Genomic DNA, 18156 nt, shown 5'->3' with positions numbered 1-18156 from the left:
AACGAAAAAATTAAACTTAATACTGTTACTCTATACTGTTACTTATATTTTACCTTGAAAATCTGTTACTGAATACAACTCCCATATGGAATAATAATGGCAGGTTTTTAAAACAAAATTATAAAGAAATTTAAGAAAAAATTGAATGCAATCATTTTTAGACATATTATCTTTATACTACCATCTCTGCTGTTTTTTTTTAAATTCTGTTAATGTACGAATTGATTTCGTATATGAGCGATTTCTATATGTGATTTAGAAATCCTAATTTATCATCACATAAAATTATGCGGCTGCTTACGACAAATGATTAAATATGCAAGAAAAATTTAGCACTGAATGAAAATTTCTGTAATGAATTTTCAAACGCATTGCAAATACGTGCGTAAAGAATGTGAAGAAAATCTCTCTATGGAAGTAGATCAAAAGCTGATTTCGAAAGAGGACCTAAATAACCAGAGAAACCAAGATAAATAAAATCATAGAAAAATATAATACTGGATTATTAAGAATGGTTTTTGCAATTTCCGAATCTTTCACTTTGTTAAGCATTAATAATATTAGAGATAAATATTGTATGTTCTTATGCAGCGTCGATTGGCGATACAATTGAATCTAGCTATCTCATAGGTAAAATAGAAAACAAATTAAGCAACAATGCAGCAGCAACCTTAGACAACTTGCGTAGAAATTAATGCACTGTAGAATAACGTAATTATTCAAAACGTCTGACGACTCCATTGAAGAAATTGTTAATGCCCAAAATAAATAAATTAATGTTTTCTGTTCCGAGGTACAAGATATATATAATATTAGAAATATATTAATCAACATAATGATAGAAATGTTCAAAAGTATCGGTTGAATATGTTCTAAGCTAATTGTTTTTACGTTGTTTCAAATAGATGGCTTATTAAAACAAAAAATGAAGATTAAAATTAGTAAGAAGTGCACATTAGGCTTTTACACAATTTATGTATTAAGCAGTTATAATAATTTGAGATCGCATATCACTTCAAATGGTAATACTCTGAGAACTGCTTATTTGAGAAATAGTATTGAAATTTAATTAAGATCTTAAAACTTGGTTCAGTGACTAGTCCTGCTTAATTGCAAAGACGATGCATGCAAAACCTGAACAGTAGACAGAGTAATATAACGTAATAGAATAGGCAAAACATTTTGTAAAGAATCCGTTAAAAATTGTTTAACATCCATTAAATACAGTTTTAAATTATTAAGGAACGCGTTTATTACTTCTCAGTTCCTCGCAGGGTAAAGAAATACGATTATCATTTGAAAGATACGTTCCTGTAACACAACTAAAACAATTAATTGCTTTTAATATGTCATATATAATGTATACGTAAGGCTGTTTTACATATGCCAGTTTTTTTGTTTTGTTTTGTAAAAACTCTTGTAAATGAACTCACCCTATATTTCATCTAATAGGACTTTCATATAGTGTTAATATTTCGAAGGAACACTGTGTGTAATAATTTTTAATGCCGTTTTCTTCCTAAAAAATAAAAATCCAGAATCTTACCATAAATATTAAATACACAATCTAGAGTCTTAATCTTGTTGGGAGCATAAAATGTAACCCTACTGAAGACGAAGTTTTAACAACCTTTTTATTTTAACTAAACATACCATGCACACACTCGGTGCTCACACACTAACCGCGACTTGTGGCGAAGTAGCTTAAAGCCAAAATCAAATTCAATCAAGTAACAATCAAGTAAATGAAATTTTAACTACATGACTGGCTTCAGCGTCAATCTAAATCAAATTTATCGGCGGCACGCAGTAAAGCCGAGTCTGAAATATCATATATGCTAAAATTAAGTGACTAGCACAAATATTCTGCTGCAGAGCTATTTGCAAACACGCTGCATAAATATCGCTCGCCGTATAAACTTCTTCTCGGCGTAACCAGCAATAGCCGTATCAGGTTCAATGTTCCGTCTTACTTTCTTCGGGAACATGCAAGGACCTGACTCGGAACAGAGAGCTTACTAAAGCTATGTTCAATAACTGTGGGAAGTAGACAGGATACACAAGAAGGGTATACAAAACCCTTTATTTTTCTCTATTTACAATAACTTCCGCACTTCGGAATACAAAGACCCACTAGTTGTGTTTTACACGCAAGTAATTAAAAAACATAATACCAAAATCGGTAACAACTCATTTCTCGCCATTTTGGCGATAAAGGTAGACCTCGCATGAGGTAAAACTTCTTGAAATCTGCCACTTGCAGTAAGAATGAAAGATTAACTTATGTTTGCAAAGTAACATAAAATTTTACTTATCTTTTTGATATTCGGACATTCTTTTCTGAGCCCAGTCCTGGAAAGTAGCGTAGATTGTTGTTTGATTTATCCTCCTTCGTGTGCGGGCTCGCCCTTCAGTGCCTTTCTCTAGAAGCTTTCTTTTTTTTTCCAGTTCGGTCACCCTTGAATACCTTCTTTTTCGCCTCTGCCTGTGGTCTTGGCCGTTTGATGGCAGCTGGTCTTGGCGGAACTGGGAAACTTCTTTCTCGTTCCTGCTTGGACTTCGTTGCTGGCCGTTGAAATTTTCCTTGTAACTTTTCCTCCGCCGCTGGTGGCTCTTCCGCAGTTCGGCGACATTTGCTGCGGAGAGTCCTGTCGGATGAGTAGATCTTCCGTTTTAGATCCCGGTTATAGTTGCTGTCATTTCTCCTGGCTCTCTTTGCATACGTCGTCCTTCTCCCTTCTTCATTCTGGGGGTGTTCGTGAGCTCACTTTTCTGGACGGTGGAACGGCTTCTTTTTCTTGCTACCTTCAATTTTCCCGCGGGGAGACTTTCTTTTCACTTGCTCCTGCATCTTAATGGCTTGCCCTTGTACTTGTCGTTGTTCCACCTCTGGAGCTTGTGCCTGCGGTTTCTGCCGTGCCGGATCCTTCAAAAGATCTGTAAATATTTGCATTTTATTACGATCATAGTAGGGTTTGATTTGATCAATGTTTGCGCAGCAGGTTTCACCATTTCTGGCTTTTAACACTACTACAGCGTGAGTTATTTTTTCTATGACATATGGTCCTTCAAATCGTGGAAAAAATTTGGCACTTTTATCTTATAGTGCTGAAGAAAGTGAATGCTTAATTTTTAATACTTCATCCCCTACTTTATAAGTTACTCCCCGTCGTTTCAAGTCATAATATAGCTTTTGTTTTCTCTGTGCTACTTCAGTATTCTTTTTTGCTTCTTTAATTAGTTTTTCTATATCACCCATTTTAAATTCTGGGGCTCTTTGTCGCACATAAAATAATTTATCTAAGGGCGTTATAATCTTTCTGCCTAAAAATAACTCAGCAGGAGTTTTGCCCGTTGTATCATGTTTCGCGGTCCTAAGGGCGAAAGCAAATTCATTGACATAGTTATCCCAACTTTTATGAAAATTTTTAACATAACTACGGATAATTTTCAGTATATTTCTATTGACCCGTTCCGCTATATTTGATTGCGGCCGATACGGGACCATTTTTAAATGACGTATGCCCAGTTTTTGGCCCATTCTTCAAATACATTACTTACAAATTGAGGACCATTATCCGATATAACTTTAAGGGGCGTCCCGTATTTTAAAATATATTTATTTAAAATAGAATCAGTAACTAATTTCGCGGAGGCTCGTTTTAAGGGAACAATTTCGGTCCACTTACTAAAATGATCAACCATAACAAGGAGATAGCGAATTTTATTTAACTGACTTTTTGGGAAAGGGCCCAATAAATCGATGCCAATTATTTCATTTGGAAATACGGATTTAATACTATTTAGAAACCCCGCCGGGCGGAAATTAATATAATTAACTGCTTGACATGTTGGGCAGGACTGGACATACGCCCTTGTTAACTTTTGCAGTTCAGGAAAATAGACTGCATCGCGTACGCGTTGGATAGTTTTCCGAATACCAGCATGAGAAGCTAAAGGGCTGTCATGGAGCTCCTGCAGGATATTTAATCTCAGACTAGCTGGAATAACAGGTCGAAATTCGTTGTTGGAATTCGTAGTTTTTGTATAAAATAATAGACCATCTATTAGTTCGTAATGGGCCGCCCTATTTCTTATCGCCACAATATCTTGGTGGCTAAAATTTTCAGCATCCTTCAAATACTCATAAATGCTTCCAAACTCAGGATCCTTACCCAGTTCGGTTATTACAGTTTCTCGGGAATTTATTGTACTTATTGTGAGCATTGTCACCTTTACGGTATTACCTTCTTCATCTATTTTAATTCTGGATAGGGCATCTGCTACGATATTTTCCTTTCCGCGGGTATGCTTGATTACCAGATTATATTCTTGTAGCTTGAGTGCCCATCTTATTAACCTTGGGGATAAGTTTTTCCCTGAGTACAATCTAGTTACCGCCGCATGATCAGAGTACACTGTTATTGGCGCCTTTCCAAAATAGACACGGAACTTTTCACTGCTAACAGAACTGCAAGTGCCTCTCTCTGGGTCGCGGAATAGTTTCTTTGTATTTGATTTAAAGTTCGCCTAAAAAATGCCACGGGCTGCTTATTTTGCAAAAGTACCGCTCCTACCACATAATCCGAAGCATCCGGTTAAATTTCTAAATTCTCATCCTTTTCAGGAAATTTCAACACAGAGGCTTGCGTTAGTGCTTGTTCTAATTTCTCGAAAGCACTATTGGCTTCCGCCGTCCACGAGAATCTTGCCTTTTTCCTTTTTAATTTTAACAATGGTTCAGCCATAGCTGCAAAATCTTTTATAAAGGCCTATAATATGAACAAAGTCCTAGAAAAGAAGAGAGCTTCTTTGCCGTGTTTGGAGTCGGATACTTTTGTAAAGCGATTATTTTTGATTCGTCTGTCTCTATTCCTTTCTGAGATATTTTGTAACCTAAATATTTTAATTCAGGGGCTGCAAATTTGCACTTTTCGACATTAACTTTTAGACCGGCCTCATTTAATAAAGAAAACACCTGTCTTAAATCCTGTACATGTTGGTCGAGATTATCACTAGTAATAATGATATCGTCTAAATAGATAAATGTGGACTTTCCAAGAACAGGTCTTAACACAATGTCCATACATCGCTGAAATGTTGCCGGTGCCCCTGAAAAGCCAAACGGCATACGCAAAAATGCGTAAGTGCCAGACTTGGTTATAAAAGCAGTCTTAGGCACGTCCTCAGGCCTAACCCCTATTTGAAAATAACCAGTCGTTAAGTCTAAAGTCGTCATATATTTGGTGGATGTTATGTTCTTTAGAATTTCTTCAATAATAGGTAACGGATATAGCGGATATTTAGTTATGGAGTTTAATTTACGGTAGTCAATTGCGAATCTCCACCTTTTTGGATGTGTCAAAGGATAGTCATTATTTTTCTTACATAAAACCACCGGGCTAGCATAACTACTTGAGATGGGCGTTATGATCTTTTTACGTAGCATATCGGTGATATGCCATTCTATAATTTTTTCCTTATGCTTATCATACCGGTATGCTTTGTGGCGAACTGGCATTGAATCTCCGGTGTCAATACTATGGTTAGTAACCTGAGTAAATCCTGGAATATCACTAAATAACGAAGCAAATTCACTTACCACTTGTCGGATTCTTCGTTGTTCTTCATTAGGCAGGTGGTCAAGATTTAACATCGGCGGTTCAGCCTTTTCTCCACGAACTGGTTTCATCGTCAGCTTAAGGGACGTTTCATTAAAATCCAGCGTTGCTTGTGCCTCTGAAAGAAAATCTATTCCTAAAATAATATGTGCTTGCAGATTCTTTACTATGATAAACATCACCTTTACTTGTTCGTCCTTGATACGGACATACAGCGGTAATTTACCTATACACTTACATTTTTCTCCTTGCGCCGCTAACACTGTCGTATTATCCGAATTATATATGCGGTATTTCCGAAAATACTTCCTAAAAAAATCTTCTGCCACACAGGAACACTGCGCGCCTGTATCCAGGAGTGCGGTGGCTGGGGTATTATTCACCAACACTTCAATCTTCGGAAGAGTCAAAATTTTCACCATTACTGTATTTAACTTGAAGGAAGAGGAGTTTTCGTGGCCTTCGGATTTCCGCACCCTCCCGTCAGAAGAAATCCGTTTTTAGTTTAAATTATTTTTCATTTCCGTGCTTTCCTTCTTTTTCCACTGGCCTTGAGACGTTTTTCCTGGATTGCTATTGAACTGTCGACGTTCGCCGGCTGTTTTTGAATGCTGCCCACTGATTCGCTTTGCTTCCGTAGCCGTGTGCTTGAGTTTGCTGTAGTCTTGGCGCAGCAAATTGGTTTCGCTGTTGATATTGGCGTCTTCTTTCAATGTCCGCCGTTCTTCTACTTTCAAACTGGATTGCTAGCTCAAATAACTTTTCCAGTGTAGTCGGATTTCTTAATTCAATAAAGTCTTGTACTTGGGGAAGTAACCTCGGCAAAATCACTTGAATTATCTCAGGATTCGGACTGCTTCCATACAAGAGTTTGAAGACGTGAATTTTTCTTCAAATAAAGCTTGAGAGGTTTTCGATTCTTTGCTGATATATACTAAAAAGTTCCGTTTCTAATTTCGCACGATCTCTTACAACAGGGAAGGCTTTTACTAGGGCAGTCTTGAAATTCTCGTAAGTATAGGTGGGACTTCCTGCTTGATCCAAGAGACTTCTGCCTATACACTTGAACCAGTTCAGCGCTTGGCCCCTCAAAGCGCTGGTAGATAAGGTAACTTTTTGAAACTCGTGCACGGGGTAGAGCATGAAGTAGTCATCCAATTTTTCCAAAAATCTGGTTACCGGTGAGTTTCCATTAAATGTTGCTTCTGGTTTCATCGAAGCGCGCATGGTCTGGACGATGTAACCAAATCCTTCCAGGGCGGCAGCTGGCATTTGTGGATTCTGAGCCACTTCTGCAGGCAGCACAGGTTTCTTCTTGAAACTCGGCCATGGTTATTCTTCTTCGTTGGGCGCCACTATCAGGTTCAATGTTCCGTCTTACTTTCTTCGGGAACATGCAAGGACCTGACTCGGAACAGACAGCTTACTAAAGCTATGTTCAATAACTGTGGGAAGTAGACAGGATACACAAGAAGGGTATACAAAACCCTTTATTTTTCTCTATTTACAATAACTTCCGTACTTCGGAATACAAAGACCCACTAGTTGTGGTCTAAACGTAAAAATATAAAAATAAACTAAACTCTAATTTAACTTTAAAATAATAAACGTGGAAGATTGGCCTTATATTAACAGGAAGCCGTATGTGGTACAGAGAACTGTGAACACTACAATACGTTTAAAATTATCAAGAGGATTAAACCTCTGGCCTGGAAGGCAACCAGCAACTGAGTAAAACTTCTAAGGTAAGCGGTCTGCTTCGACTAACTGCTTCCTCTCTTTCGCTTGGCAAAAAGCCACAACTTAAATACTTGGCGCTCGCCAGACAAACTTTGTATAAATACGTTAACGCTTATAATTCTGGCCGGAAGTAGAAAATAAGAAGTGATAGTAAAGATTTAAAATAAAATAAACGTTAGTAAAACTTAAGATCCATACAGCCGTAACTAACTCTTCTAACTCTTAAATTCTGTTACTTAAATGCTACTTCTGAACTCGCTGATATTTTGCGTATACGTAATTTAAATTTGCACACTGGCAGTAAATTGGAATCAGAAGAGAAAAGAAAGTGTCTTAAAACAAAATAAGGTCTTTACAATAATACGTACACTGGGCAAAAGAAAAAAATGGAGCAATTCTATATCTCCCGTTCTACTGGGCCGCCGATTGACGAAATTCAGTTTGCGTTTTTCGTTTCTCGAAAGCGCGACTTAGGATATGTATTAGATTTATATACAGCATTATTCTAATTTAGGTATTTTAACACAAAATCTGACCCTTTTTTTTAACCACATACCAATTTTGTTTCCATATTTCGAGTCTAGGACTCAAATTATACCAAACTGCCACGTTTTGTGAAAATCGCACGTGTAGCTTTTAAAAAATTGGCTCTCAAACTTTTAGCTCCTCCATGTTAATTGAATTTTGTATGTATTTATCAATACCTCTTTTTTATTAAATTTATTTTAGTCTTCCTTTCACATTTCGAAATTGAATACGTGAATTTACACATTGGCGCGTTTTGAAATTTGGCATACTCGTTGTATACGACAATAACGCTAAATGTGACTTCACAATAATTATGCGAAAATGATGCCAAATGTTATATGAGATAATAACGCCAAGTGTGACTTCACAATAAAGCACTTTGTTAAAAGTATTTGAAAGAATGAACAATGACCATTTTTTCGCTCTTGCTCCACCAAATTTTACAAAATTTAATATTTAGCCATAATTAGATCGTCGAATCGAAATATGGAAAATAATTGCCATGCCATTTCAGAAAAAGTCCGCTTTTCTGACAAAATACCTATATTAGAACAATGCTATATATAAATCTAATATGTATCCTAAGTCGCGCTTTCGAGACATGAAAAACGCAATTTGGATTTCGTCAATCGGCCCGCTAGAACGGGAGATACAGAACTATCCCGCGGTATACTTCTAGTTCCAAAACCTATGTTGTTGATATGACTTTGAAAGCCCAAAGGTTTGGTTTGGTTTGGTTTATTAGATTACGGCAAAGCACTCGAGGGCTATCTGCCTTAAGGGAAAGATGCCTTCGTGGAGGACTTTTTAAGGGAAACTGGCTCGTATACACGTTACACATGGGGAAAACCACGAAAACACCCATGCAGCCAGCCCGTTCGCGGGATTCGAACCTCGGACTGAACTACCAGTGTTCAGCGACGTTACCGCTCGGCCGCTGGTGGGCCGAAAGCCCAAAGGACTACACAATGAATAAATAATCTGATATGTTTTTTTGAAACGTAAGAGTGAATTAAAGGGTACTTAACGAAATGCGAATGCAAAAGTTTGATTCTGATGCATTTAATACGGACACAGCTTTGGCATACAGACTTATTTTATATAAAAAAATTTTCTACGTTATTATTCTATCAATTACAGAGTTTAAAATGTGTTATTTCGTGCAATCTGGATTAAATCTCATTTCTTCCGTGGCTAACTTAAACTTTCTCCATTCTGTGACAAATCAAAAGCAAAAATCTTCAAATCTCCCTCAAAAAAGATTAATTTAAAGTGAAGAAACAGTCAAAAATAACCACTATGGGATAAAATAACATTTAAAGCTTTAATTTCAATGAAGTAGTTCCTTAGAGTTCAAACTGTCAAAATGTAATGAAACCATTATTATACATACCGATTTTCTTACTATAATAAAATGGAATTTAGATTCCCGCTTATACGATCTGTCGCTCTCTATGCAACAAACTATAACTAAACTATGCAGAAGTTTATGCGCAATTCCGTGCATGCGCTCTTTTGTGTAGTAAATTATTCTTAAGAGGAAACAAATGCGAATTATGCACATACGCTATATCTGAAATACTTACGAAGACAATAAAATTATTTCAGTTCGTTTCAATATCAAAGCAAGTAAAGTGAAATACTTTCCTATTTTTTAAATAAATACGAAATTCCTTTTTGAGGGGGAGAAGATTGAAGAAAAGAGAAATATATTCAAAGGTATTGCATGCGGTGTGGCATTTTGGTTTTGAATGCATCTAACCAACGGCGCATAATAAGTTATTATGACAGTTGGACATTTACACATCTTATTTGGAAGTCAAAACAGAACTGAACTACTGCACCGTTAAAGCTTTTACTTGTCATGTACAACTAAAAAAATTATAATACTGATAAACGAAAAAATTGCTACAATCTTTAACTTGCAATGAAATTTTTAAATTTTTAGACATCAATGTTTATTTCTAAATAAAAAGCGGCTTTGAATTTCTTGGTTAAAGAAAATATTGCTTAAACGATATATGTTTTCAAATTGAGAAATGTTTTAGTCTTTCTACCGGTTGCACGATTTTTAATTTGGCACTACGAAAATAGCTCATTTGATGCTAACAAATCAATATTATTATTTTTTATTATTAGCAAGCTCGTAATCAAAAAGAGTGTTTAGAATAATCACCAAACGCAAAGTGTTTACCAAGTCAAATATTAAATAAAAAATTTTAAGAGTTTTAAAACGAACAATATCTCTTACATTAGAACAAGTTTTCACATTTTAATAAACTTTCACTTTTTAAGTTGTTTGCAGCTTTTTATAATAAAAAGCTTATTTCCTCCCAAATTAACATTTAGGAATATTCTTATCGTGTGGTCGTAATAAAGAATTCAATTGGTTTCATATTAATCGCCTATCTTGATGCATGCATTTAAATATTTTAAGATATTAATTATGATTTCCAAAACTAAAATATTTTAAGCGGCCACTAAAACTTAAAGTAAATAGCTATGTACAGACGAATAAAAATGTCAAGTTTGAAATTCAAATATTAACCTACATAAGATACCATCAGCCATTTTATTTGAAAGACAAAACTTCCAATTGCATTCAAATATTTTAAATGCATTTCTTTTTCTTAACTTAACACTTCCATCGGAATCTATTTGTTTCTAATTCACGTCGCATTACGTAAAGAAAATTACTTTCCATTGATAAATGAAAGTGATGTTTAAACAAAGCATAAAAAAACTAAATGCTAAAGTATTTTAGAGCACTTAGGTAAGTAGAAAGTTGAAAAAAGAAACTTAAAGTATAAAAACACTCAGTAACCTTTTTAAGTACTAAGGCCGTGTTTATTCTTAAAATAAAAAAATGAAATATATTTGAATAGGCATTAGTTTTAGATTTGAATGTTAAAAATATAGTGAATATATATTTTCTTTTAAAATATTAGGTAGAGACATTAGGTTATTTCGAAACAGGAGACATGAGAAATGTGAAATGCCCTCGCCGGGATTTGAACCAATACACGTCAAGTGTGCTGACCAATACACCACGAAGACATGTTAAGAAGACAGGATAAATACCTTATAAACTCCCCCTTTTAAAGGGCGACTGGGAATTTGGGGGACCCATTCGCCGAATCCTGGTGGTGGAGAATCATCATCCACCACCTTTTTCAATTCGGGCACCGCTATATATAGACATTAGGTTTTATTTTTTTTTTTTTTTTTTTTTTAAGGAGGAGAAATGAAAAATGAGCAATACTCTCGCCGGGACTGGAACCACCGTCCTCTAGAGTACGTGCCGAGCATGCTGACCACTACACCACCAAGGCATTCTAAGAAGGCGAGAGGAATACCTTATACTTACATTGATATGAAAATACTAATATGCAATGAGAATTTTAATGAAAATGTACTTTTAAAATAGTTATTAAAATTTTGCAAAATTCAGTTTTATATTACATTTTATTTTATATAAAACGTTGTATGTTTTAAAAAAAATAAAGAAACGAAAAAGAAGAAATGACACGGGTCTTCATTTTATATGAGAAAAAGACCATTATATGATAAATGTAAGCTTGATAGTAAATTAGAAAGTTTTCATTTTTTTGTTTGGAACTGTGTTTGCTAAAATTAATTTTGGACTGGGAAAACTTCATTGTGAAATAAAAATTAGAATTAAAATCTTCACTAAATTTGACATATTTTGCTTAATGGAGAATGTTTTTCAAGAGATCTAATTCACTAGTTGAAGAAATTAAGAGTTAAAAAACTGACTAAAAGACAAAAGAATAAAAATGCAAGCTTTCTTAACATCTCCTTTTAGAAGCCCAAGTTTTTATTTCGTTAACAAATTTTAAAGCGCTCTTAATTTATCTGATGTGTATTAAATGAACTAGTAAAAGTTACAATACATTTTTCTGGACTTCATGTTCGGTATAGGGTCTTCAAGAAGCGAGTTGCAATGTTTTTAATAATAAAGAAAAATATGTTTAAATTTAGATCTAAGGAGAATTCTAGCAAATCTGCAATTAATTGTGAGACAGAAAGAGCATGCCAACTATTTGTTACTACATATAATGGAGGAATGTCCTCTCGTGGGGAGAGAGAAAGAATTTTTTTGTAGATTTCGTCACTTTGTACTCCTACGTTACTGTTGGAAATGAAGAATCTTAAGAACTGATAAGCGAATAATCGCTTGCTTTCGTGTGACAGGAAACAACAAGATGGAAGGGTAACTAACCCTTTATTATTTCAACTAAGGTTTGACAAAACTCTGTCTTGGAGTGTACAACAAAGCCGACACTTGGGCTTTGAACTTAAGAGACTGAGAATAATACTAAACTAATCTAAACTAAAGAGGTATAGCCGAAGCTTCTAACAGAGTTGGCGCCTTAACGTTAATAGACTGCGAAGCTATAAAGGGCCTAAAGTACGGTCGAGCGTAATAATAGCTTACAAGAGACAGTAGCCTAAAAAGGCGTCCGCGTGCAGACAGAATACCTGGTATCTCTCTCATTCATTAAGACCGAAGAACTTTTAGCGGTTAAATACCGCTCTTTCTCATTATGTATTCAGCCGTGATTCTAAAACTACGTTCTGGCCGGAAGTAGAAAGTTTAAGTTAAAAATTGATAAGAGAGGACTTTAACTCAAAATTTAACTGTTAATAAAATTAACATATTCTTTACAGCTTTATCAATATCTATAGAAGAAAATCTTCTGCTTATAGCAGTAGTTCATGAATAACTGTGCTCCAATGCATGAGGAATTTCTTATTTCCAGTTTTCTCTCATTTGTGATTATAAGCAACAAACTATGATAACAGTTCTACAATAAAATGTGAGACTTTTTCTATGAGTCTTCCTCGCCACTCCAAATATAGCTCTTTTGCTCATTTGTTGTAACATTTTAATTTTTCTTTCACTAAATGTTTGTTCTTCAAAGTTCATGTTAAAATTAAAGCAACATAAGAGAAGGGTTCACAATTAAATTTGATATTTTACAGCTAGAAGAAAGAAATTTTTTCGTTCCAATCCGCATACCTCCTTGGTGTAACTGGAACGTCCGGCTAATGATATGCAAATCGGATCAGGGGTTCTAATCACAATGAGGGCATTGCTGATTTTTTTTGTTTCGATAAAATTCCTGTGACTCTACAAGTGGCATTCGAACTAAAATGTAGTACGTACTAATTCGTCACCGCATAGATCTGGCGATTGCGTCCCATCATTCTCAGTCATTCTTTAAGAGAGGGAGAATATGAGGCATTTTCCCCTTCTTTACTGCGAACCTTCATTGTGTAATTGAAAGCCGGTCCAAATAGCAATCAGGAAGTCTGAGTTCCAATCCGAGCGAGGGAATTACTAATGTTGCTCCTCCAATAAGAAACCTAATGCATCTACAAGCCTTTATTTACTGTTCAATCAATTTGACTTAATTTTTGTCAACAAATTATTCGTGTTTACAAAAGTTATTACGCTCAATTTTTATTTAAATTCAGCAGTATATTTATTAACATCTAAGAAACAAATGGTAGAAATCTTGGAAAAACATTATAAATAAACAATCTTTTTTCCCCCTTTTTTCCCCTCTTTTACTTTCAATTATTAATATTTGATTTTAAAGTCAGTTTCATTTTAACTATGTACAAGCAGTACCCATTCAAATCGAAGCTATTATTATGATGATGAAAGAATGAAAATTTACATTCTTATTTTTTTAATTCTCAAATTTAATTTAATGTGATCGAGTACTTTGTGTTGTTTTAAATTTTATAGGTAAAGAAAACGAAAAACGGGCTTTTCGATTTTCTAGCCTAAGATTGTAAAACTTTGTTCTATTTTCCCCCCGAATAGGTGAAAAATTAAGCTGAGCCTTTGGCTTGGGCTATGGATATTCAAGTTCAATTACTGTCTGTGTTAATCATTAAATCATATTGATAAACACCATAATTACTTCTAAGATGATCCCTATTCATTTATTATATTGCATTCTTGGAAATTTAAAGATAGCACTTCTTTTTATCTATTCATCCTCACATGCTGCTTTTCGTAAACCTTTTAACAAAAGGCCTAAATTCTTGTTTTCTCAGGTTCTGTGGGATATGCGAGATGCAGTCACTGTATATTATGTTGGCTACGGCATATCGTTAGTGGCTTTAACGCTTGCGCTTTGGATTTTTATATATTTCAAGTGAGTATACAGTCATTTCATAATCTTAAGTTTCAGAAAATTAGACAGTATTATAATAGCTGTAATTAATGAAGTAGGAATTTTAAAAAGGCACCACATCCAATCCTGTTATTTGCATTAGTTTACTCTTTTCATTTTTATTCCTGTTGTGTTTCATTTTTCGATGTTTTAACTAAGGTAAAAGAATGATATATACATTTTGAGAGGTAAATATTTTAGAACTATTGTGCAGAGGTGATAGCTAGGATTATTATGAAAACTAAGCATGTGTCTAACCTATAAGCGTGGCTTCACTGAAAAATCTGCATTCATATCTTGGCATGCACAATATACATACTTTTCCTAAGATAGAAACAGGAAAAATACCTTTGCATACTATATCGATATATTAGAAATTCCCTTATTTAACAGAATAATATCCTATCTCCTTATAAATATCTATAACAGGTCGCTTGAATTTAATTCGCAATTTTGTGAACATTTTACGAACAAAATCACAACTATATCATTTATACAATGTCGGGAATCTTATTAAATAGTTATTTTATCAAGTAAAAAGTTATTTTGTTTTCAACCTTTACTATAATGTTTTCTTTCGGTTCTTTCGCTATTCTTCACCAGAATGCAAGTCGTAGGGGGTATTTAAACGGGGATTTTGGGATTTGAGAAAGGCAGAGCGTTTCTTTCATCGGTTGCCCGCTACGCAGTCAGTGTCCTGCCAGATTTAATGGTTGTAGTTATTTGGCTTTGAGGTCTCGCTGCCGGCACTTTAATTTTGACGCTCTGCTACAGTTAGTGAGCAGCTTCTGGTATAATATTTAATTGTATAGTCCTTGACACTTGACAACTGTACAACGTTTGATTTCATTTAGATTGCCCAATCTGTTTTGCATCAGCAAGAGTTGCAAATGTAAAACAGGGGAGACCTTTGTGTTCTAAATTCTGTTTAAATAAAAAGATTATTTTAACCTTCTCAAGGCTTCTCGCTGTTCTCAGACATAGCGATAATTAGATTCACGTCCGTAACGTTTATATAATTAAAACAGCATCACTAAATCAAGTGTAAATCTGTAACCTTTGATACGGGATAAATTAAAGTTTTTCTTCCATAAACATTGCTGAGCAGTACTTAGTGGTTTGAATACTTCGAAATATTGCAGGAATGCGTTGCTTTTCCTGCAGATGCAATAATTGAGGGGATAAATGATATTTTAAAACTTAAGTACCAAGAAGCGTATCATAAATAAATCATATTTCGCGATTAAAGAGAAAATATTTAGAAGACAATCAAAGAATCTCGAATCAAAAGCTTAGAAAGAAGATTTTTTTATGTAGTGAAAAAGTACATGTGTGTTCAAAATTTGGTTACTGTATTACGGGTTTCACTGCAGACATAGTTCATCTGTAAAGATGCTACATTTACAGGAACCACGGAAATTAACATGAAAACTGTATTTTCTCACGCTACTTCGATCAGTATGATGGTCAACACTGCTAGCTGCAAACTGTGTCTTGTGTATTGTCTTTGCGTATTCCTTTTGTGAATACATATTAGCTTTTCTTCACTGTGTTATTTAAAAATTTTGAGTTTATGACATCATCATGCAGTGCATTAATGGGTAATAACTTAACTCCGTGAAAATAAAAAGAATAATATTGAAGTGTGAAAATACTCTTGCAACTGATTTGTTTGAAGTACACAGCTTTCTTTCAGAGTCTTAAGGTCGTACCTTCAAAGTTGTTTGTACTTCAGAGTACGAGACACGTCCTTTCCTTCAGAGTCGTACAATATCAAAAGTTGAAGAAAGCAGCACCTTTATTTCTTAACCTTCAATTTACAATCTTTCGAATATACAATGCTTAGCACACTCATACACCTGTTCGATTCCAGTGTATAACTTATCTTCTGAAGCATTATTTAAATTTACATTTAAGGTTTTCTGAATCTCTTCATTGCTATTGAAATAATGATCTTTGAAGTGAAACTTGGCTTTGGGGAAGAGAAAGAACATAGTCTACAGATGCTAAATATCTTAATCTTTGCTAAATAAGAGAATAGTTGAGAGCTGTGAAATGTTTCTTTGCCAGAAGCTTCTTAAAGAAAATGATATTTGTGCAGTAGAAATTAGTTATTTTAGTTGCTTTTTATCAATCGCAAAGAACCGAATGCACTTCAGAAGTCTATCTATTGTACTTTTACAATATACTTACAATTTTATATATGTTTAAATAATTTTCGTGATATTATATGTGAAATTGTAGTATCTTTCGTGTAATGTAACATGAAATGCCTGAAAAAGCAAAGCTCTGCCAGAAGTATAAGGTTACAGGAGCAAGCCCATTTACGTTAGGTTAGGATATTTGACTAAGACAAAACAACTCAGAAGCTATCTGCCTAAGGGATGCCTTCTTAGAGGCTTAAACTGGCTTATACTCACGTTATACATGGGAAAAGCCACGAAAACCAACCATGCAACCAACTTGCTGGTCGAAATTTGATCCCAGGTCGAACTAACAGTGTTCAGCGACTTTACCACTGGAGCGCTCGTAAGCCAAGTCTATTTAACATTGAGGTAAGCGGGTATCTGTCTATATCGCCAAGCTAGCGATGATTCTGGCCACTAATATGAGAAGAAATCACCAACGTCGCCAAACTTGGTGACTATTTGGTGGCATTTTGGTCCGGTCCCTGTACAACTGTAATTGATACAGTAATTCAATAAGCGTAATTGATACCTATATGTAACTATTACCATATCCGACCATTCTATGCAACTTTAACCGTACATGCCTTCAATAATTTTAAGAAATGGAAGGTACTAGAGATTTTTCGGTGGCCAGGGATAAATTGTATAAGCCTGGAGAGAGTATAAGTTCTCAGTTTTTTAGTTCAATGCTGAGTTCGTAGTACTGAGAAATCTCCGAAAAGTCTTCAACTTTTACATGCCTTTTGCATTGCGCTATGTTTAATGTTCTTAGTAGTCTGAAGTGTAATTACTGATTGCCCCCTATGATACTGAGACTGTGGTCTTCTTAATTACATAACTTCTCCTTCGATCTCGGACTGTAAACAGGGATTCTGGATTATTGGGATGAATTAATTGAAAAAACGCAACCTCACAGCAGAACAAACGCAAATAAATGGACTCAGGTCTCTTGGGAAAATTAATTAAATCTTTAAGTGACTGAAAAAGATATACATGACATCAAGGCTTACCGTTGATGACAATTTGTTTTTTTTTCTAAGTTATTATTCCATTATCATTACAAATGTATCTATTCGTTAGATTATTTTGCCAAATATCAACTCATAGATATAGTCTTCTTGGATAATATATGTCACTACAGTCATAGGTCCAAACAATCATAGGGCCCCCGAAATGTGTGTCCAATATTCATGGATACCTCTTTTTACACATTCTATATCGCCGCTACCATAGTGTCACGGAGCTAAGTACCCAAATATTGTATCACTACAATCACAGGTTCAAACAATCATGTAACCTCGGAGGTGGGTGTCATGGCATCCAACACTGCACCAAAAGGACAAAATGCCTATTTGTTTCTTTCGCCCACTCTTGCGTACCTCTGTCTCTTACAGCTATCTTCTTTTATCTGCTTCCAAGGGGCCAAAAAAGTTCGACGAAAGCTCTTTCTCACTGAAGTGGGGTGTCAAACTTAAGCTTGTCTATAAGGCACGACGCTAGATCGCAAAATAGCGTTCAGTAATGTAACTCCATGTTACACTTTCTTACGTTACATTAACGTCAATTTAAATTTTTAGTTATGTTTCGTTTCGTCACATATTCCCTCAATCTAGAAGTTTATGCAACTTTAACTGCAAGTGACATAATTTAAATTGCAAGGAAGGATCGTAGCCTGTATGACTTGTAATAGAGACTTGGTTGCTGCTGCTGACGCCTGCCTGCCTGTTATAAAGGAAGAAGACAACTGAATCAAACGTGAATGCTTGGCATTCATGCGACTTCGCTTTGTTAAATGTGAATTTTAAAGAATTTAGCTTGTCCGACCCAGCTGACATTTGCACCTTCACGTGATGTTGTAGCCTATTG

At 35.0% G+C, this 18156-nt stretch overlaps 1 protein-coding gene across 3 annotated transcripts in view; it reads left to right on the top strand.

Moving 5' to 3' along the window:
* The window catches only part of LOC118184571 (diuretic hormone receptor-like), a 413066-nt gene that overhangs the window by 231420 nt on the left and 163490 nt on the right, over nt 1-18156 (top strand). For all 3 annotated transcript variants that reach the window (XM_085819142.1, XM_085819143.1, XM_085819141.1), the window contains one exon: nt 13983-14083. In XM_085819142.1, coding sequence (XP_085675268.1) covers nt 13983-14083 — 101 coding nt within the window. The remainder of the gene's footprint in view (nt 1-13982; nt 14084-18156) is intronic.

Source organism: Stegodyphus dumicola, chromosome 6 (assembly GCF_044657685.1).
Source record: "Stegodyphus dumicola isolate Sdum_Otavi_A_Nest chromosome 6, ASM4465768v1".
Classification (NCBI taxonomy): domain Eukaryota; kingdom Metazoa; phylum Arthropoda; class Arachnida; order Araneae; family Eresidae; genus Stegodyphus; species Stegodyphus dumicola.
This window is presented reverse-complemented; position numbering and strand designations above follow the sequence as displayed.